At 37.8% G+C, this 22,469-nt stretch overlaps 2 protein-coding genes across 2 annotated transcripts in view; both read left to right on the top strand.

The window, feature by feature from the left end:
• LOC132181608 (putative disease resistance protein RGA1) overlaps window positions 1-6,374 on the top strand; it is a 6,931-nt gene extending 557 nt beyond the window's left edge. Inside the window, exons 2-3 of the mRNA XM_059594856.1 lie at window positions 1,305-1,434; window positions 3,575-6,374. Coding sequence (XP_059450839.1) covers window positions 1,305-1,434; window positions 3,575-6,374 — 2,930 coding nt within the window. The remainder of the gene's footprint in view (window positions 1-1,304; window positions 1,435-3,574) is intronic.
• Window positions 6,375-12,924: 6,550 nt separating this feature from the next.
• Window positions 12,925-19,281, top strand: LOC132181607 (putative disease resistance protein RGA4). Its single transcript, XM_059594854.1, has 4 exons — window positions 12,925-13,227; window positions 16,260-16,905; window positions 17,239-18,796; window positions 18,885-19,281. The coding sequence occupies exons 1-4, from the start codon at window positions 12,925-12,927 to the stop codon at window positions 19,279-19,281; spliced, it is 2,904 nt and encodes a 967-aa protein (XP_059450837.1).
• Window positions 19,282-22,469: the final 3,188 nt, after the last annotated feature.

Genomic DNA, 22,469 nt, shown 5'->3' with positions numbered 1-22,469 from the left:
ATCAATCGAACTAATTCATTAGGATCGACCGGATGTTTGATCGATCATTTAATCATGTCAAGTTTTATTGATTGTATCCCGATCAATTTAAGTAATGCACTAATATAATAGAAAATGCTTAGAGTTCAATTAAATGTTCGATCGAACATTTAATTTGTTTAAATTTTGTTCGATTATTTGATGTTATCACGATCGATCTTACGAATGCACTAGGTTGGACCAATTGGATGTCTAATCAAACATTCAATTTCAATTGTTTCAAGTTTGATCTCACATTTGATCATATCATAATCGAAGTTGTTGTACATTATGCAATAAAAATTAAAAAAAATAATAATTGCATAAAATATAAATATATATATATATGTATGTATGTATGGTGATTCTGTGATTGCGATCGATCGCACATTGGGTGAGATCGATCGCAATCACAGAATCAAACACGCGGATCCTTGGCCAAGTGCGATCGATCGCACTAGGTGTGCGATCGATCGCACTCGGACAGCACACCACGTGACCTATTTTAGGTCACTTTCCCCCCACCCCCACAAAAATTTCCTTCTCCCCACTGCGCCGTACACCTCTCCAACGCTTGGTCCACGCACCTCCGGCACAACTGATTCGTCCACCATTGCCAATCACTTCTACCACACAACCACCACACGGTTGTCTTCTCCGGCAACCATACCAGGTACGTTTTCACCACCTCTAGTACTTTACACCCCATTCCCCATTCCCATCAACACCCCAACCACGAGCACCTTCACGAGATTTTTTTTTCTCTCATATTTCTGCAATTGTGGGTGTTCATCCACCCACATTGCTTTGTTGTGGTTGGGTTTGGATGTTTTTGCAGGGGGTTTTGAGCGAAGTTGTGTTGTTTTGCAATTTTGCCTATCTCTAGTGCACGCCAGGTGTTCGACAAAAGTCCCCAATCACGCTCATCATGCCAAGAACTCGAGCTTTGTCCTCCCGAGGGTCTGATACCCGAGCCACTTCTCCCCCGCCCACTTTTGAGGAACGGGAGCTGCTATTTGAGACCACTTTCGCCATTCGCGAAGACTTTGAAAATCTTGAGGGGACTCAATGGGCGGTCGCCGAGTTAAAGCGACGGGGGCTAAAGAAGCTTTTCAAGCCGGTCACCCCCACTGCTTACAGAAAATTGGTGATCGAGTTTTATGTCCACCTATATCATGACTGCAGGAACATAGCTGCCCTCTCTTCGAAAGTGCAAGGGAAAGCTATTGACATAACACGGGCCGACATTGCTGCTGCCCTTCAATGCAATGATGAGCAACCTCCAGAAGCCGCACAACTTGCTGACCAACCGGACAGCTTCTACGTGGCGGAAATTATTGACGACATGTGCGAAGGGATGTATGCCGATGCCCACCATAATGCCGCCAGCCGATCTAAGCTACCTCAACGGCTTTGGTTTGTGGACTCCGTATTACACCGTAATGCGTTTCCCTTGGGGCACAAAAGTCAGAGGCGGGATCAATTTCTTCAAGCACTCTACGCCTTCCATAAAGGTGCTTGGTACTCCATTCCCGACATAATTTGGAAGCAAATTTACAAATTTTGGAATGGGTGCACGTTGGAGGAGCGGGGTCCACACATTCATGGGGGTTGCCTTTCCCATACTTAATCTCCTACATCCTCTGGAAGAAAGGCGTCAAGGGTACCGCAGCTGATGAACCAGTCACTACTACTCCCATATTTGGCATTCGCCAATGGAACAAGAGCCTCTCCCACATGCCCCAGGTAGCTCCAGCACCAGCAGCTGCTGCGGAAGAGTATGAGGCCGAGCCAATGGCCGAAGATGAACCAATAGTTGATGCAGAGGCAGCTGAGGAGGAGGCCCCGAGAATTTTTCGTGAAGCACGAAACCGCTCAGTTAGTGAAGAAATAGCTGGCCTTCGGAGAGAGTTGGCTGGCCAAAGAAAGGAGGCTCGGAAAAATAGCGAATTGATGGACAAACGCCTAGGCGCCTTAGAAGAATTGATGCAGTCCATTGTCAACCGGTTGCCACCACCATCTGCAGGAGCATCATCTTCTAGACAACAGTAAGCAGGGACTATCGTCTGGCTAAAGACATTAAACTTAGCGCTCATGGGAGGCACCCCATAGTTTACCCTTTTATTTTGTTTAGTATGTTTTAAGTTAATCTTTTTATTTGTCTTTAGTTTTGTTTCTTTTGACTTGCTTTTGTGTTTTCTTATGGGAATGACCCCGTATTTGCACATCATAGATGGTTTTTGAATTGCAAGGTATCAATATATTTTCACTTAAAACTGAGATGAATTATTTTACTGTTTAGATTTTATTTTGTTATATTTAACAGTGTAAAATCTTTCCATAAGGTATCAATATATTCATCATATAATATATATACACTATTAGATCTGTAAAATTTAATATGAATTATGAAATGAGAATTAACTCTTCAAATTAGTCCATATGTAACAACTAACCAAATGGCAAATATATACAATTTAAAATCTTTCTTTAGGAGGATGGAATCGACAGTGCATATTGTGTCACTTTATTTCAAAATTTTAAATAATGCAGTGATATATATATACACAATTTTAGTAGATGTTATTGGGCAGCAATAAAATATATATATATATTTGAGCTTTTCTGCATGGGTGCGGTCGATTGCAATAACAGAAAGTTGGAATCAAACTTTCTGTTACTGCGATCGATCGCACCTTGTGTGCGACCGATCGCAATAACAGAAAGTTTGATTCCAACTTTCTGTTACTGCGATCGATCGCACACAATGTGCGATCGATCGCAGTAACAGAAAGTTTGATTCCAACTTTCTGTTGTTGCGATCGGTCGCACCATGGTTACGATCGATCGCAGTAATCGAATATTGGATTTCAACATTCTGTTACTGCGATCGATCGCACACAATGTGCGATCGATCGCAATAACAGATGGATTATTTTTTTTTATTTTACTACGGACTCTTTAGGGTCGACTTTTGTCGACCCTAATACATAAGCATTAGGGTCGACTTTTAGAGTCGACCCTAATGATGTATCTTCAGCGTCCACTTAGAGTGGACGCTATTAGTCATCTATTTTAATTTTTTTAACTTTTTTTTTATTTTACTACGGACTCTTTAGGGTCGACTTTTGTCGACCCTAATACATACGCATTAGGGTCGACTTTTAGAGTCGACCCTATTGAACTTTTTTGTGATTTTTTTTTTTCTTTTTTTTTTTTTCCCAGCTTATAGCGTCCACTTAAGTGGACGCTATTTGTTAATTATTAGGGTCGACTATTATGGACCCTAAAAGTTTTTTTTTTTGCCGCTTAAATTTTTCCCGCCCCTCGGATAATTCCCGCGCGTGTATTAGGGTCGACTTATTAGCGTCCACTATAAAGTGGACGCTAATAGTGCAATTTTCGACCCATTATTAGCGTCGGCTATTAGGTGGACGCTAATACTGAACTATTAGGGACGACTTTCAAAGTCGCCCCTAATAGTTCAGTATTAGGGGCGACTTTTTAGTCGCCCCTAATAAGTCGCCCCTAATGAACAACTTTCTTGTAGTGATAGGGAAAGAGAAGAAGATACACACTCTTTTGTACTTAATGAAGAAGTCATTGGAAGAGAGGATGAAAAGGAGGATGTTAAAGAGCTGTTACTGGATTCCACTGTGGAAGAGAATGTTTCCATCATTCCCATAGTTGGGATTGGTGGACTAGGCAAGACCACACTTGCTAAATATGTGTTCAATGATGAGCAGGTCCAAAGACATTTTGATCTAAAAGTGTGGGTGTGTGTCTCTGATCCTTTTAATGTGAAAACTATTGTTCAAAAGCTCATAGAATCTGCAACTAAGAAGAGACCTGAAAGCTTTGAGATGGATCCATTGCAAAGTGAGCTTCGAGTAATAATTGGTGGAAAGAGATTTTTACTCATTTTAGATGATGTTTGGAATGAGAATCGTGATAGATGGTTGAACTTGAAAACACTGTTAGTGGGTGGCCTGAGGGGAAGCAAAGTGTTGATTACTACACGTAGCGCAAAAGTTGCAAAAATTACAGGCACAGTGTCACCGTATCTTCTGGGAGGCCTATCTGAAAACAATTCTTGGGATTTATTTAAGAAAATGGCATTTAAAAATGGTGAAGAGCCAAAGAATATAGAGCTAGTAAAAATCGGAAGGGAGATCGTACGAAAGTGTGCATGGGTTCCTCTTGCTATAAGGAGCATAGGGAGTATATTATACTTCAAAAATTCACAAGATGATTGGTTGTACTTTAAAAACAATGAACTGTTAAAAGTAACTCAACAAGAAAATGATATTTTTCCAATACTTAAGTTGAGTTATGATCATCTGTCATTACACTTGAAGCAATGTTTTGCCTTTTGTTCGTTGTTTCCAAAAGATTCTAAAATTAAAGTTGAGGTGTTGATTAAGCTATGGATAGCTCAAGGCTTTATTCATTCGTCAGATAGAAATAGACGTCTTGAAGATGCGGGTCATGAGTATTTTATGGATTTGCTTTGGAGGTCGTTTTTCCAAGAACCATATACAAATGCATATGGTGATATAGAATCATGCAAAATGCATGACCTTATTCATGATTTTGCACAATCAGTAGTAGCAGGGAACGAGTGCATAATTGTAAATCCGAATTCAGAAGATATAGTTGAAAGAACTCGCCATGTGGCATTTGATCCTGCATATTCGTTCAGTGATATTCCAGCTCCCTTGCTCAAAGCAAACAAAATAAGAACGCTTCTTCTACAACTTCCAATAGTGAATAGAGATTTTATAGTACCTGCTGGGTGGAATAAGTCAATCTTTGATACACTTATTTCAAGTTTTAAATGCTTGCGGGCCTTGAATTTGAGTAACTTGAATATTCAAGAAGTGCCAAATTTCATTGGCAAGTTAAAGCATCTAAGATTTCTAGATCTTTCTCGGAATGGAGGTATCAAACTACTCCCCACTTCTATAACCAAATTGCAAAATTTGCAAACACTAAATCTTGAAAATTGTAGTGGGCTTACAGAATTGCCCGAAGATATGTCAAACTTGATCAGCCTTAGGCATCTTGAAATTGATGGGTGTAGCTTGACTCATATGCCGCGCGGACTGAAAAAGTTGACTTCTCTCAACACATTGTCGTACTACATTTTAGGGAAGAAAGAAAATCATGTCTTGAAGCTAAAGGGTGGGCTAAGCGAATTGAATGGTTTAAATGAATTGAGAGGAAAATTATGTATCAAGGGTTTAGAGCACTTGAGATCTTATCCAGTAGAGGCCAAGGCTGCAAACTTGGAGAGGAAGCAATACCTTCAAGATCTGGAATTATTGTGGGATCCAGAAGCTGATGAAGCTGATGATGATATTGATAAGGTAATTGCAAATGATGAACAGCTGTTGCAAAACTTTCGGCCACACTTAAATTTGAAAAGGATATTAATAGTTGGGTACGCTGGTGTGGGGTTCTCTAGCTGCAGGGTGTCTTCACTCTCGAATTTGGTTCATCTTATCATAAAGAGTTGTAGATGGTGCCAACATATCCCACCGTTAAACCAATTTCCTTTTCTCAAGCATCTTTATCTTTATGAATTGAGTGCGTTGGAGTACTTAGGCAATAATGAAAGTGACGTGTCATCTTCTTCCCTTGAAAGTATCTGTCTTGAAGATTTGCCTAAGTTGAAGGGGTGGTGGAGGATGAGAGAAACAGCAACAGCAGAGCATGAGCCACATCATCATCTTCAATTATTCCCATCATTTCCTTGCCTCTCTTATTTAGATATAGATAATTGCCCTTTGATGTCTCTAATACCAGCCGTAGCACCGGGAAGCGAAACAACACCCTCCTCTTCCTATCCTTTTTCCAATCTCTCCAAATTGAATTCTCTTTATCTCGGGAGATTAGAGGAACTTGAATATCTTCCAGAAGAGTGGCTGCAAAACCTCACTTCTCTTAAGAATCTGCGGATTTGGGAGTGTCGTAAACTGAGAATATCCATGTCTCCACTCTTTCAACATCTCACTGCGCTTGAATATTTGGGAATTAACGAATGTGGGGAACTTATCAGCAATGAGGATGAAGAGGGCGCACAATGCTTTGGACCTACAAGACTTCGTCGTCTATGTATAGAAAATGTTACAAGCTTGGTGTCCCTCCCAAGGGAGCTTAGACATGCTACCACTTTGCAATGGCTTGACATTAAGGACTGCCCTACACTGATGTCTTTACCAGAATGGATAGGCGACTTCACTTCGCTTAAGACACTTCAGATCTTCAATTGTCCAAATTTAATATCACTGCCCGAAGGGATGCATCGCCTCACCTCTCTACGTAATTTGACAATTGTGGCATGTCCTCGCTAAAAGGAAAGATGTGAAGAAGGAATAGGTGAGGATTGGCCAAAAATCGCTCACATCCCAAACTTTCCGATTCAGCCCGTTGTACTACAAATGCGAATCGGATTAAATCTCTGCCAAATGCACCAATTATTCTTGAGGTTTGTAAGTCACCAATTAAACACTCTTGTTGTTGTTCATCTTCATTTTGCTTAGGCTTTTGATATAGATCAGATTTTCTTTCATATGCAGAATCAATAGACGCTACTTCAGACTTGCAGTTGCCGACAATAAACTTTGCACCAAGCTCCCACATCTTCGATCGGTATGTTCCCTACCTTTCACTTCATATAGTATCCCCACGTGTCTAAGAAATTGTTTCTGTTAGGATTTTCCTAGTGTCAAATGTAGATAGTGTTGAACGATTAGGACAGACTCTTTTCATTATTATTGCTATTGGGGCCTAATTATTTGGTAGTAGCTCCGTTCATGGATGGAATTTACACTTTCACTATTTTCATTGGTAATTTTGGAGTTTATTATTTGATTTTTAATTTTGATCGTCATTGGATGCATGCTTAGGAAGCAGCAATTCATGAAATGGGTTGTGGGAATCATGTGGGGATTTCTGCAATCTGTTTGGATATGACAGATTTAGGGCTCGTTTGGTTCGCGGAGACTGACTATATATGCCTGGATATACCCACTATTGTTAAGACAGCAGATGCAAACAAGGGACTTGGTAAGTTGGTATATGTTTCTCTCTTTTATCTGATAGTGGGAAAAACATGTATACCAATAGTATATGCCAATGCTATTCCTTCTTCCTCATTCACTTTTGAGGGTTTTGATATTTGGAAGAGCTTCTGATTTTTATCAGATTTCGTGTGCAGAACGAAATGAAGCACTCACTATTTAAGATTTGGAGCCAATTCAAAACTTCACTCAGCAACAATGGAATAAGTTGAGAACCTGGGAATTAGGTATCCTTACTTTCATCAGTACAATTGTTCATTCCACATTTGCTTTTTCACAGATGACATGGAAAAAAATATGAAAGCTTGATTTTTTAGTCCAAACTGGGCCAATAATATGACGTCTCTGCTGCTTTGTTGATCTTTTCAAAGGTATATCAATGTTGTGGTTGGAAAACCAAATTTGGCAACTATGTTACTCTTGGAATAGCATCTAAAGCACTGGGCTTGTAATGATTTCTCAAAGATCTTAAGGATTTGAAAGTTGTAGTGGTAGGATGTTTGTCAGGGGGAGGATCTTGTGAAGAGGGTGCTTATCATGTTATTTGCTGAAAAAGGACTCATGCTTTTATATCATTCTGTATTCTTCATCTTTCTTTCAAGTTTTGGACTATGGTTTCCATTCCTCTCTGCCCCATGCCCCCATGGTTCTACTTCCTCTTGGAACTTGGCTCGAGCTTGTGCCTTTTCTACTCAACTTGCTCCCTGGTTGAAAATGTCTCAATTTAGCAACAGAGGCCCAGAGAGCTCTAAAGGGAAGCTATTTTTTCCCCCTAAAGGAAACCTTGGGGAAGAGCCAGAGCTTGAAGGAGTGGCCCCCCTCAAGAGTCGATTGGGTAATCATCCTGATTTCTGTATTTTAAACCCCAATTTTGATATTTTAGTTTAGACATGCACAATTTTAGATATGGAATATGTGTATTTGGCTCGATTTGGTTGCTGAGAAAAGTTTGGAGAAGAAAATAAAAGATTTTATAATGCAAAATGTCTTAAACATCTTATCATTTGGAATAAAAAACTACAACGAATGCTCACTTGAGATGATGAGCTCATTTCTTGCAAGTGAAAACAACATGAAAATTGATGGAGGCTTTACTGTAATTTTGTCTCTCGCTTAGAGTAATGCCAAGCGGCAACAGGTGTGATTCATGCATCAAAGCAGGTATGCATGTGAAAGCAGGTGATTACATCTTAGACATAGAAATTAAAATCATAATAATACTATATATGAGAGAAAACTAATATCATTTTTAACACTCCAAATACTTCTACTAGTCCACACATATTATTTAACCCCAGTCTACAAATTGACCAAATACCATCTAACTACTCTTTATTGTTACCTTTTGTCTCAAGTATGTTGATTTAATGATATCTGATTATGCATGTGAAGTGAAAGGAGCTTTGAATGCTAAAACTGATAATGATCTTTAGATATGTGAATTCTAAACCTTTCACTTAACAAATAATAGGTCTATATCCTGGATATTTAACTAGGGTCTTAGTTATTGTATTACCTGATTAATTTTAAGATCCCAAAACTCTCACCCTGTTGTGAGAGGCAGGGTATTACATGTTACTTAAAAACGTATGTCCACTTGTCAGGTTCATACTCAGAAATGCTAGAGGATCTAGATGGGACATACTTCCCAGCTTATGTGCTTGCAAGAATTATGGTGTTAAAACAGGCTGCAGACTGATGGATACACGAGGTTGGGTTGAGACGGGAATGGGATTTGTGTAGCTCCTTTCGGGTAGGAGAAACCACAATAACTCCTTTCGGGTAAGAGAGGCCACAATAACTCCTTTTGAGTAAGTTCTCTGCTTTTCATTAATCACAGCTAGTCTTTATATAGATACAAAAAGATGACTCATGAATTGACAAGACTCCTAATTAATCATAATCCTAATTTTAAATAACATAATCCTAATTTGAAATGACTGAATCCTAATGACTCCAATTCAAGTCTTAAACCTTCAACCTATCTAATACTAATCTTATCTCTATCACAGACTGAACATAATCACAGATTACTAATCTTGCAAGTGAGTCATGTCATATTAAGTGTATTATCCATAATTTGGGAATTATCTGCAGTTGGAAGTGACAGCCATATATGACTCATTCTCGTCTCATCCATAGGACAACCACAACAACTGAAACAGGATTCGAAGTCTTGGGTTTTAGTGTTAATGGTCCTTGGTCTCCCACTGGCCACTTCCCCCTCCCTTCGGCTAATTACTTACCAAAAAAAAAAACATGAAGAAATTGATAAACTGTATCAGATCAACGTGTTTCTTTCAAAAGGCAGTTCCAGTGTCCTCCAAAAAACATGATTTAAATTTCTAGGACTGCAGCTTGGTTACCGTGCATTCTGAATTTCTAGGCAAGAACAATGAACAAAAAGAAAATCTGCTCAAGATTAGGGAGAACTATTTTGCCCACTAGAAGCACCTAGAATTTGTCTCTATTTTGCATATCCAGTTTGCTGTAAAGTGTTATCTGATTGTGTTGTAATTTATTTATTTATTTATAACTTATAAACTAGTTTTTTCAGTCAAGATTATCCACGGAGATATAAATTATGATAATTGCTGGCAATGGATAAGTGTTAGTTCTTATGTTAGCAAATTCAGTGATCGAAACATGTGTTGTAATCGCTTTATAAACAGGTTTTGCTGTGTTTGAACAAGTCTGCTTCGATGCAGACAACGAAGCATTCCAGTATGTCCGGTTCTAATGGGCGTTCGAAGGAAGACTTCCAGAGCGGTTCATTCCAAGTGGTGTTCCAAGTAGCATTCAAACGCTTCGTTCTATTCATCGTTCCAATATCCGTTCGAACGGACGGAAACCCGGGGACCTCATTCCAAAGACCATTCAGACAAGCCACTCAAAGAAAACCTTGTTCTTAAGGTTTAACCTAATACCGTTCGAACAGAATCCCTACTTCCATAATATTCTGGATTCAGATATCTTTCTTGCTGCTCAAGTTTCTCAAGTCTATTTAAAGAGATTTCTTGTAAGTTATTTGTAACAACTTTAGGTCATAGAACCTTGTGCTAGGAGTGGTTAGAAATTGTGTTTATAGCCGTCATGCTATTTTCTGTCTTCTAGAGTAAAGTTGTGCATCACACAAGTCCATATATCTCGTGATGCATGAAGCCTATCGGAGTTCTAATATATAAAAGATCTAGTAGAAGAAATTTCCAGATGTTCTGAAGATCTACTATGGTAGTTAGATTAGTGGGTTGCTTATCTAAAGCAAGAGAGTATCCATTACAAAGGTTTTGTAAAAGTGAACTTCTTGTAACTCTGTTTTTTCTATAGTGGATTGATTTTTTGGGTTGGCTGCCCCGGAGTGGTTTTACTTTTGGAGAGTTTTTCGAAAGGTTTCCACTTCGTCACCAAATTACTTGTGTTGATTGATTTATTTCTTTCTTTATATTTGGTGATTGTTTGTGTGGTTTATTATTTTTAAATTCCGCATTAATTGGTAAACACCTCTTCAACCCCCTTTCTAATGTGTTAGGAGTCCGGGTTTGTATCTTCAAAGAGGAACCAAGCCAAGTTGGTAATTATATCGTTGAGAGTACACGACAGTTGCTTCTTGTTGTAATGAAGAGAAGGTGAAGCAACTATTCTGCAAACGTGATGTTTTGAGTACGTGCAAACTTAACGTTTGCAGAAAAACTGTACTCTCACATGTTTGTTGAGTAAATATCCCTTTCAAATTTGCCAATCTTTCTTCCAACAGTTTTTGTAACTTTCAAGAAGTTTGAGATTCATTCACACCAAATAATTCAATTACTTTTCAAAATTTAATTCCTTTGTAAAACATTTGATCCTTTGATGGTGAGCCTTGGTACGATGTCATTAGTGCTTGTATGGTGCCTCGAATCTTGTCTACAATACTTGCGTTGTATTTGCAAGACTCAAAGAAGAAGTCTACATGTCCTTCTCATGTCTTTTGCTCATACAATTCTTTTTTTTTTTTTTTTTACCGAAAAGAAAGTCAATCCATTGGATCAGTAAAATTCACACCTTCACTCATGTGGGTCTTACAAATCCAATGACTAATTTTTTTAAAAAAATTATATAGGAAAAGGTCAAAAGAAGAACAGGCAGCAGTTCTCAGTATCAAATTCTTCTAACATAACTTAGCTTTTTTGTGCGAGTGTACCAGTCTTCCATACACTTGCTTTGGTTGCACCTTCGTGATATTGTTAGCACAAGGGCTACTGTTATAAAGTTCAATCTCTCTATCTATAACAATTTTTACCAAGATGGATTGACCCAAGATTTTGGAGTTTACGAGGGAATTGAATTAATTGGTAGATAAAAGAGATGATCATCTGCCATCAACACCAATGGTTGGGATACAAGAAATAATGGAGGGTTCTTCCAATTGAGGATGAATGGCTCAAAATGTTAAAATCCAGATGATTTTATCCACCAAAGACTTAACAGTAGGGCACGAGCCACATCATCATCTTCCATTATTCCCATAATTTCCTTGCCTTTCTGATTTTTATATTAGTGAATGGCCTATTATGTCTTTAATTACTACCAGTTGTAGCACAACTGAGCGAAACAACGCCCTACTCTTCCTCTCCCTTTTCTGATCTCTCCAAATTGAAGTCCCTTTTTCTTGCGGGATTAGAGGAACTCCAATATCTTCCACAAGAGTGGCTGCAAAACCTCACTACTTCTCTTGAGAGACTCAGGATTTCGCAGTGTCATAAACTGCAAATATCCATGTCTTCACTCTTTCAACATCTCACCGTCCTTGAAGATTTGGTTATTTCTAACCGAAATTAGCCAACAAAAACAAACATAAATGATTATTAGTTTATGTTTTTTATATCACACGAAAAATTAAATGCACCATCATATCATTTGTTAGAGATGATATATAAGCAAATGTTGAATATGTAAAATTGTTTAATTAGTTAGGGTTCTGTGAAAATCTTATAAAAAATACTTATTTCATATACAAATAAAACAAAACTAAATCTTGATTTAGAATAAGTTTGGTAGCTTATAATATTATGAAAATTTCTTTGGTTGATGAAATACTATCTTATATCAATCAGGTGACCACGTCTCGTGAATTAAAAAAAGGCCTGACATGGCGTAATCGAGATAGATGTGAGATTCATGGTAATTTACACTAATTAGACATAAAAAATCTTATTGTGAAAGTCGAACTCATATGACATAAAAGCTCTAGCTAGCGTGTAGTAGGAAACTTTGAGAATTTCTTTAAAGTCAATAAACCACACCCTAGAATATATATGGTACACAAATGGTTAGATGATTATAATTAAGATTTAAGAAGTAAAATATGAGAGAAACAAACATGGCCACGTCAGATGTGATGGACTCTAGACGACCATAGAAAGGACGAAGCAGAAACCAAATGAATGTAAGTCGGTGGGTGGGTGAAGGCAATGGAAATAAAAAAAGAAAGTAAATTGAGCGAGTGGATTGGGTGGGTGAGGAATGCAACTCCCCCACACTTGACCTTACACCAACTTTTGCTGTGGATTCTTAGAAATTGATCAGGAGATTGATCATATTTAATTTGCATTTGCACAATAATTCAAACTTGATAATACATTAATAATCTTGTATTCAAACTCGATGGCTCTCTCCATATATAATATTATTTTTTGTTATGATTTTTTTCTTTTTGGATTTTTTATCGGCATGTTGGTTTCTTTTTATGGCAATTGACCATGTCCATCCGCTTCACAGCAAACACCATCTTCCTTCAACTTCAATAGCGGCTTTTAGCATTTGCTTCACTCACCAACATCAAATGGCCGAATTGGTTATCTTCAACATTGCTGGGAGTATCGGTAAGAGTCTGGGCTTTCTTGCTCTCCAAGAGATTGGACTTCTTTGGAGTTTCAAAGATGAGCTTCGAAAGCTTGGGAACACAGTTTCCACCATTCAAGCTGTGCTTTCTGATGCCGAGGAGAAGCAGGCCCAGAACCGTGCGGTCAGAGATTGGCTTGAAAAGCTGAAGGATGCCATGTATGAAGCCGACGACTTGCTGGATGATTACTCCACCAAACTTCTACGAAGACAAGTGATGACACAGGATAAGAAGGCAAAACAGGTAAATTCATAAATTAACCTACAACAATTGCAAACATGACCTTGATATTTTCCTTAATTACACACATATCCCAAAAAATGTTTAACATTAAACCTAACTAACTCGAAGTAGGGTCAGTTTACCTAAAAATGTTAATTAAAATTTAGAAAAAAAATTGCTAAATTGGTTCACTGTTGTAACAAATAAATTTTTGAAGCACTAAAAGTAGATGTACATAACTTCCATTAACCTTACATATTCATTAGGAACTTTACAAAAACTATACATTACCGAAAGGAGCTCCCCTAACCATAGACCACAAAGCTAGGTGCTCATTTCATGCTTTTCATACCCATCTGGCTCATCTGCCTCTCTTGTACGGCTATAGTTGTAACACCCCAGTCTCATATTGAGAAGATGAGAAGAAGTCCACATAGAGTGAGTGGTTTATAAAGATAGTCATGGGTGTTAAGTCCTACATTGCCTAGTTATTAGGTGAAACTGAGCTTTATAATGAATTTTAAACTTTAAATTAACTTGTCATTTTGGGGTGATAGTACAGATGTGGCTAGCGCTTTTTCCTAAGTTGTTACAAGTGGTATCAGAGCCATAGCAAACAATATCATACCACTTGGAGCAGCAGCCAGAGGTGTTCCAATAGTGTTGTAAAATAAACATTTTATAAGTAGAGCTATGAGTATACAGTTTAGTAAGTTGATGCAGGATAAATGGATTTAGTTGAAAAAGAACATCGGAAGAGGGAAAAGAAATGCGATTGAGCCACACAACCCAAAAGAAGGGAAGGAAGAGAAGCCACATGCACCTCAAAACAAAATATGTTTTTTCATCAAATTTAATCTGCTCTAGTGGAGTACAAAATAACACTTAAATAAACATTGACAAAACCCTAATTCTAATTTGACTCAATGACTAAATCCCAACTCTGATTGACTTGGGGCAAAAATGAACTAAAATACAAATTAAAATACTAATAACCTAAACTATAACATAAATTAAAAATAAGAACCTAATTAACTATGTCTTCGTGCATCATATATCCACTCAAACCTGTGTGACGTGAGCCTTTATTTGATAAACTTGTCTCTCTTATTCTACTAAAAACCTTAAAAATAAAATGTCATTTCTTTTGAAAGTTTAGTTAAGGCTTTCCTTTAAACATATTTCCTAACTTTGAAAATACAAAAGAAATGTAAGAAAATTCTTTTGAGGTAAACACCATGGTCAATACTTTCATTTTTCTGTAAAATTTAGAGAGAGACTTTGCTTTAGCTTGAATCACCGAACCGTGCATCCGACTATTTCACCATTTATATCTATAAAACAAAATATTGACCTAGCAATCATTGAAGCTAGCAAATAACAATATCAATAATGAACAACGAACTTAAATCAAAACATTGCTTAACATTTTATCATAACCATATGCACATACTATGATTCCCCTGATGTGTTTGTTTCCATTATCTTTCCCTTTAACCATTTACTAAGACACTTTTAGCTCCTATACTTTATTTTTTTTCTTCGAGATTTCTCCTTCTCCATACCTTCCTTGCATAAGCCTCTCACTTTCGTACTTAAGATCACTCAATAACACGATAGAAACCACCCCTCTTGATTTGTTGGACGAAAAGAAGCAAGAGAAATCTCTTGGTCCCGGGTTGCACTACTATCTTAAATAAATAAAATTTATTTATTTATTTTATTATTATTATTTATTTATTTATTTATTTTTTTTAAATTTCCGTATATCTTGTTTGAATGAGAGTAAATGCACATCGAGTCAGTACTGTCTCCTCTCGCCTAATCCCACACGCTGATTAACAGGTGGGGATGCGATGTCGTTTGAACGAGATTGTGTTTGTTCGCTTTTCCTGCACATTTCTCAACTGACACATGGAAATGTCATGTTGTTCGAATGAGATCTCATTTCATTTGGACGAGAGTGTGTTTTTTTTTTTTTTTTTTTCTTTTTCCCCTTGTCCTTGACTAATGCATATACTAATTCGTGCAAGATGTGATGTCGTTCAAACGAGATCCTGTTTAATTTGAACGAGAGCATTTGGTTGTTTTTGTCGTGTGTTCTTATGGCACATGGAAGATGTTGTTTCTTTCAAACTAGACTTAGTTAATTCAAAAGAAACCTTCTAGTTCTGAATTTCTTCTATGTTTTGATCTCACTTTTCACACTATTTTTGTCCAACACTTCAGGGATTCATCGTATCTAACCTACCTTTGCTTATGGCATGTATTTTATTCATTTTTTCTGAATTTTTTGGACTTCAAAATTTCTATTTTATCCCAAGTGTTACAACTTATGTGGTTTAAAGAAATTCTAAGAGGGAAGGCTAGGAATTGAAAGTATAAAGATGTGAGGGCTCTAATGCAGGATGAGACTTTAGGTTTTATATTTTAAAGTGTTAATGTATTTTGCAATTTAATATTGGGCATGACCCATAGTCAATCAAAATAGGGTCATAGTTATTTTATAATTTAATAATGGGCTTGGCCCAAAAGTCAATCAATTTAGGGTTAAAATTTCTCAGAGTTTATTAAAGTGTTTTTTTTTTTTTTTTGGTACCCCTATGAAGATTAGATTATGATTAATGATAAACATATATTTTGTGTGAGGCATGACTCCTCTTCTCCTTGATGATGAGACTCTACCAAAAGCTCTATTGTTGATGGTGTGACTCTAATCAACATGGTTTTATTTATCTTTTATGTTATTCTCTCTTTGCCATGTGTTAGGTTCACAAGCCTAGCTATCTGTTAAATAAGTAAATTTAATAATTTAATTTAATCACCACTTCAACACTTACCGGGCTCAAACTCACTTCTAATAGATGATACTTAATATGTGAAATATTTTAATTAAATGAAGGTTGCATTGGCAGAGTCAGGATTTGAACTCATGGCTTCTGGCTCAAAAACAATTACAAACATGAGCACTATATTATGCCTAACTACTCACATAGCCCAACTTTTTAAATTTTTTTGGGATGGACTACACTAAATATTTTGGGGTATTACAGGTACGCATCTTCTTTTCCAAATCAAACCAACTTGGATATGGCCTTCAAATGAGTCATAGGATTAAGGCAATTAGGAAGAGACTGCATGAAATTGCGGCTGATAGGTGGACATTTGGCCTAGTTGAGCGTCCTATAGCGACGCAGCCGCCTGAGCATAGGAAAAGAGAAGACACGCACTCTTTTGTGCTTAATGAAGATGTCATTGGAAGAAATGATGAAAAGAAGGATGTTAAAGAGCTGTTACTGGATTCCAACATGGAAGAGAATGTTTCCATCATTCCTATAGTTGGGATTGGTGGACTAGGCAAGACCACGCTTGCTAAATATGTGTTCAATGATGAGCACGTCCAAAGACATTTTGATCTAAAAGTGTGGGTGTGTGTCTCTGATCCTTTTGACGTGAAAACTATTGTTCAAAAGCTCATAGAATCAACAACTAAGAAGATACCTGAAAGCTTTGAGATGGATGCATTGCAAAGTGAGCTTCGAGTAATAATTGGTGGAAAGAGATTTTTACTCATTTTAGATGATGTTTGGAATGAGAATCGTGACAAATGGTTGAACCTGAAAACACTGCTAGTGGGTGGCCTAAGGGGAAGCAAAGTGTTGATTACTACACGTAGCATGAAAGTTGCAAAAATTACAGGTACAGTGTCACCGTATCTTCTAGGAGGCCTATCTGAAAACAATTCTTGGGATTTATTTAAAAAAATGGCATTTAAAAACGGTGAAGAGCCAAAGAATCTAGAGCTAGTAAAAATCGGAAGGGAGATTGTACGAAAGTGTGCACAAGTTCCACTTGCTATAAGGAGCATAGGGAGTATATTATACTTCAAAAATTCAGTGGATGATTGGTTGTACTTTAAAAACAATGAACTTTTAAATGTAACTCAACAAGAAGGTGAAATTTTTCCAATACTTAAATTGAGTTATGATCATCTCCCATTACACTTGAAGCAATGTTTTGCCTTTTGTTCAGTATTTCCAAAAGATTATGAAATTCAAGTGCAAGAGTTGATTAAGCTATGGATAAGTCAAGGCTTTGTTCATTCTTCAGATAGAAATAGATGTCTTGAAGATGTGGGTCATGAGTATTTTATGGATTTGCTTTGGGGGTCATTTTTCCAAGAACCACATAGAAATGCATATGGTGATATAAAATCATGCAAAATGCATGACCTTATTCATGATTTTGCACAATCTGTGGCAGAGAACGAGTGCATAATTTTAAATCCAAATGCAGAAGAAATAGTTGAAAAAACTCGCTATGTGGCATTTGATCGTGTATATTCATTCAGTGATATTCAAGCTCCCTTGCTCAAGGCAAACAAAATGAGAACGCTTCTTCTACAACTTCCAATAGTGAATAGAGATTTTGAAGTACTTGCTGGGTGGAATAAATCAATCATTGATACACTTGTTTCAAGTTTTAAATGCTTGCGTGCCTTGAATTTGAGTTGCTCAAATATTCAAGAAGTGCCAAATTCCATTGGCAAGTTAAAGCATCTAAGATTTCTTGATCTTTCTTGGAATGGAGGTATCAAACTACTCCCCACTTCTATAACCAAATTGCAAAATTTGCAAACACTAAATCTTGATTATTGTAGTGGGCTTACAGAATTGCCAGAAGATATGTCAAACTTGATCAGCCTTAGGCATCTTGAAATTTATGGGTGTAGCTTGTCTCATATGCCGCATGGGCTGAAAAAGTTGACCGCTCTCCAGACATTGTCGCACTACATTTTAGGGAAGAAAGAAAGTCATGTCTTCAAGCCAAAGGGTGGGCTAAGCGAATTGTATGGTTTAAATGAATTGAGAAGAAGCTTATGTATAAAGGGTTTAGAGCACTTGAGATCTTATCCAGTAGAGGCCAAGGCTACAAACTTGGAGAGGAAACGATACCTTCAACATTTGGGATTACGGTGGGATCCAGAAGCTGATGATGATATTGATAAGGCAATTGCAAATGATGAACAGCTGTTGCAAAACTTTCGGCCACACCTGAATTTGAAAAGCATATTAATAGATGGGTACGCTGGTGTGGAGTTGTCTAGCTGGGTGTCTTCACTCTCGAATTTGGTTTTTCTTAGCATATGGAGTTGTAGATGGTGCCAGCATATCCCACCGTTAAACCAATTCCCTTTTCTCAAGTATCTTCATCTTTCTAAATTAAGTGCGTTGGAATATATTGGCAATGATGATAGTGATGTGTCATCTTCTTCACTTCAAAGTATCCGTCTTCAAAATTTGCCTAAGTTGAAGGGATGGTGGAGGATGATAGAAACAGTAACAGCAGAGTATGAGCCACATCATCATTTTCCATTATTCCCATCATTTCCTTGCCTCACTTATTTAAATATAAAAAACTGCTCTACGATGTCTCTAATACCAGTCATATCACCATCCTCTTCCTCTCCATTTTCTGATTTTTCCAATTTGAAGTCTCTTTTTCTTAATGGATTAGAGGAACTTGAATATCTTCCAGAAGAGTGGCTGCAAAACCTCACTTCACTTGAGACTGTTGATTGGGGAGTGTGGTAAATTGAAAATATCCATGTCTCCACTATTTCAACATCTCACTGCGCTTGAACATTTGCTGATTAGTGAATGTGGGGAACTTATCAGCAATGAGGATGAAGAGGGCATACAATGCTTTGGACCTACAAGACTTCGTCATCTATATATAAACAATGTTGCAAACTTGGTGTCTCTCCCAAGGGAGCTTAGACATGCTACCACTTTGCAATGGCTTGACATTGGGGACTGCCCTATACTGATGTCTTTACCAGAATGGATAGGTGACTTCACTTCGCTTCAGACGCTTCAGATCCTCAATTGTCCAAATTTAATATCAATGCCCGAAGGGATGCTTCGCCTCACCTCTCTACGTTATTTGACAATTGTGAGATGTCCTCACTTAGAGGAAAGATGTCAAGAAGGAATAGGTGAGGATTGGCAAAAAATCGCTCACATCCCAAACTTTCCGATTGAGCCGTTGTACTACAAATGGGAATCGGATTAAATCTCTGCCTAGTGCACCAATTATTCTTGAGGTTTGTAAGTCACCAATTAAACACTCTTGTTGTTGTTCATCTTCATTTTGTTAGGCTTTTGTTAGATCAGATTTTCTTCCATATGCAGAATCAATAGATGCTACTTCAGACCTTGCCGACAGTAAACTTTGCACAAAGTTCCCACATCTTCGATTGGTATGTTTCCTACCTTTCACTTCATATAGTATCCCCATGTGAACAAGAAAACAGCAAGTTGAAGGGCTATCACAAGAATCAAAGAAATCTTCTCAAACAATAGAGACTATCTATGTTTTAAGAAAAAATAATGAAGAAACTCAACTCTGACTATTTTTTATTGATAAACAAAACAAATAATGAAAACTAAATTGCTAAAGGCTATAAGCATATATTTATAGCCCCTAGTCCTAAGATAACAATGAAATAAAGTCAGTTTAGAAGTCTACGAAAGACAACTAAACCAAATAAAAGGCTAACAAAGGAACCTAATTCAAATAAAAGACTGAAAGATAAGATAGAATAAAAGACTAACAAAGAAACCTAATAAAAGACTGAAAGATAAGATAAGATAAGATAAGTCGTTCTAAACTATATTTGCATCAATTTAAACCATTCAAATGTAGATGCTGATGAATGATTAGGACAGACTCTTTTCATTATTATTGCTACTAGCACACAACGTGCACTATCCCGCGTTATGCGCGGGATTCTTTATTGTAATTTAATTTCAAAAATTTAAATGCATCTAATCGTATTTGTCATTATAATTAAGTTAAAATAGGTGTGTGCAAAAATCTATTACGCCTCTTTTAATGAAAATACATACTAAATGTTATACGCAGTACATTACTAAACATGTATTTTTTCTTTTTTGAAGTATACCAAACATGTACTTAATGAAAAAAAAATAAAAATAAAAATAAAGTAGCAAGTGGAAAACTTGAATTCTGATTATCAAAATATTAATAGAAAATTAGTAGGAAACTCTGATATTGTTGGTGTGATACTTATTATATTTCAATACAAATAAAACACATAAAGTTCTAATCATTTCAGAAAAATACAGAGTAAAATAAACAAAATCTTACAAAGAATATATATCATTCATTCTTTTTTTTTTTTTTTTTGAGAATTGCAGACTTTCATTTATATTGGCTGATGCAACGCAGAAATCTCTGCTTGCAAAATTTCACAGATACAGGCCGGCGGGTTGGTAAACCACACCATATCTAATTTGTCTTTCACTGCTAGGGCAGCGAGCCCATGTGCTACTCTGTTTTGCTCTCTGCGCACGTAGTGCATTTCCCACACCGGAACATCTCGCAACGTGGTGCGTATGTCAGCTATTAATTGGCCTCGTAAGCTATCATCTGAATCATGCGAATTGACTGCATTAATAACATTCTTGGCATCGCCCTCTAACACTATCTTCCGAAGACCCATCTCCACACACAATGATGCCGCCATATGAGCTGCTAGTGCCTCCCCTGTTGTGGGATCCAGAAAACCCTCTCGAGTCTGGCATTTTGCAGCCCACATTCGTCCTTGCTCGTCACGTATCACTGCTCCCAGCCCCATGCGGCCAGTTCTCCTGTCAAAGCCAGCATCCCAATTAGCTTTTAAATAGCTCTGGGGCGGGGCTGTCCAGGAAAACAGGGGTGGTTCTCCAATTGGTGCCGGTTGTGCACTACTTCCTGCCCTACTCATATGGAAAGTTTCTCCGGCAAGACTTGCCTGTTTGATTAGTTGATTAGGATGCATAAACCCTCCATTATGTAAAGCTTCATTCCGCCGTAGCCATATACGCCAAGAGATACTCACAAACTGGGCAAAGTCCTCACTATCACATTTTTGGAACATACCTTCCACCACCTGCATAAAATTTGGCCCATCAAACCAGCTTTTTTGAAAAATAATTTTTCCCACGCACCATACGTCCCTTGCAGCCGGGCATTGCCATAGGGTATGAAAAACAGTTTCAACCTCCCTTTCACAGATTGGGCAGTAGGGCTCCTTAATGACCTTCCGTGCGCAGAGGTTTGCGCGAGTGGGGAGTATATCGTGGCACGCCCGCCAAATGAAGTGCTTCTCCGAGTTTGGTATTTGGAGCTTCCAAAGGTGACTCCAAAAAGATCCCATCCGATTATGTTGAGACCCCCCCACCTGAGATGACATCTCAATTTCTTTTTGGATGTAGTAAGCACTACGTACCGAAAAAATCCCAGTAGCGGTTCCCCTCCAGATAAGCACATCAGGTTGGTCAGTGGCACTTATCGGGATAGATTGGATTGCCCTCATCTCCTCCCTTGAAAAAATCTGTTCCAACAGGGCCAAGTTCCACCATTTTGTATTAACATCAATAAGCTGACTCACCGTGGAAGTATCCGGCAGAATTCTGGGGGCTGATTGCACTTGATATGTAGTCGGAGAATTGAGCCATCTATCCTCCCAAATGCGAATGTTTTTCCCATTACCAACTCTCCACACCAATCCCTCCCGAATAAGATCACATGAGTTTTGGATACTCCTCCAAGCAAAGGACGGTCTTTTCCCTAGAGTGGCTTCAAGAATCGAACACTCCGGAAAGTATTTCGCTTTCATTATCTTTGCAATAAAACTATCCGGAGTTTTCCAAAGACGCCATATCTGCTTAGCCAATAAAGCTTTATTAAAAACAGACAAGTCACGAAAACCCATACCTCCTTTAGCCTTTGGCCAACTTAATTTGCTCCAACTCATCCAATGGATTCGTTTGTCCTTGTCCTTATGTCCCCAAAAAAACTTTGCCATCAACGAATTTATTTCTGCACATAATGTCTTCGGGAGCATAAAAATACTCATGCAATAGGTCGGGATAGCCTGTACAACTGCCTTCAAAAGAATCTCCTTCCCAGCTTGAGATAGAAATTTAGTTTTCCAGTCTTGAAGGCGCTTCCATACCCTCTCCTTAATACATTTAAAGGCACTAGTTCTTGACCGCCCCACAAGGGCCGGAAGCTCCAGATATGTGTCGTATCTTTGATTGATAGGGATTCCAGCTACCTCTTGAATAGAATCCTTGTCAGCCACCGGAGTATTCCTACTATAGAAAATAGCAGTTTTATTGGCATTCATTTTCTGACCCGACGCCTCTTCGTATAATTGCAATATGGAAGACAAGTGATTCCATTGCAACAAG

Source organism: Corylus avellana, chromosome ca5 (genome assembly GCF_901000735.1).
Source record: "Corylus avellana chromosome ca5, CavTom2PMs-1.0".
Classification (NCBI taxonomy): domain Eukaryota; kingdom Viridiplantae; phylum Streptophyta; class Magnoliopsida; order Fagales; family Betulaceae; genus Corylus; species Corylus avellana.
This window is presented reverse-complemented; position numbering and strand designations above follow the sequence as displayed.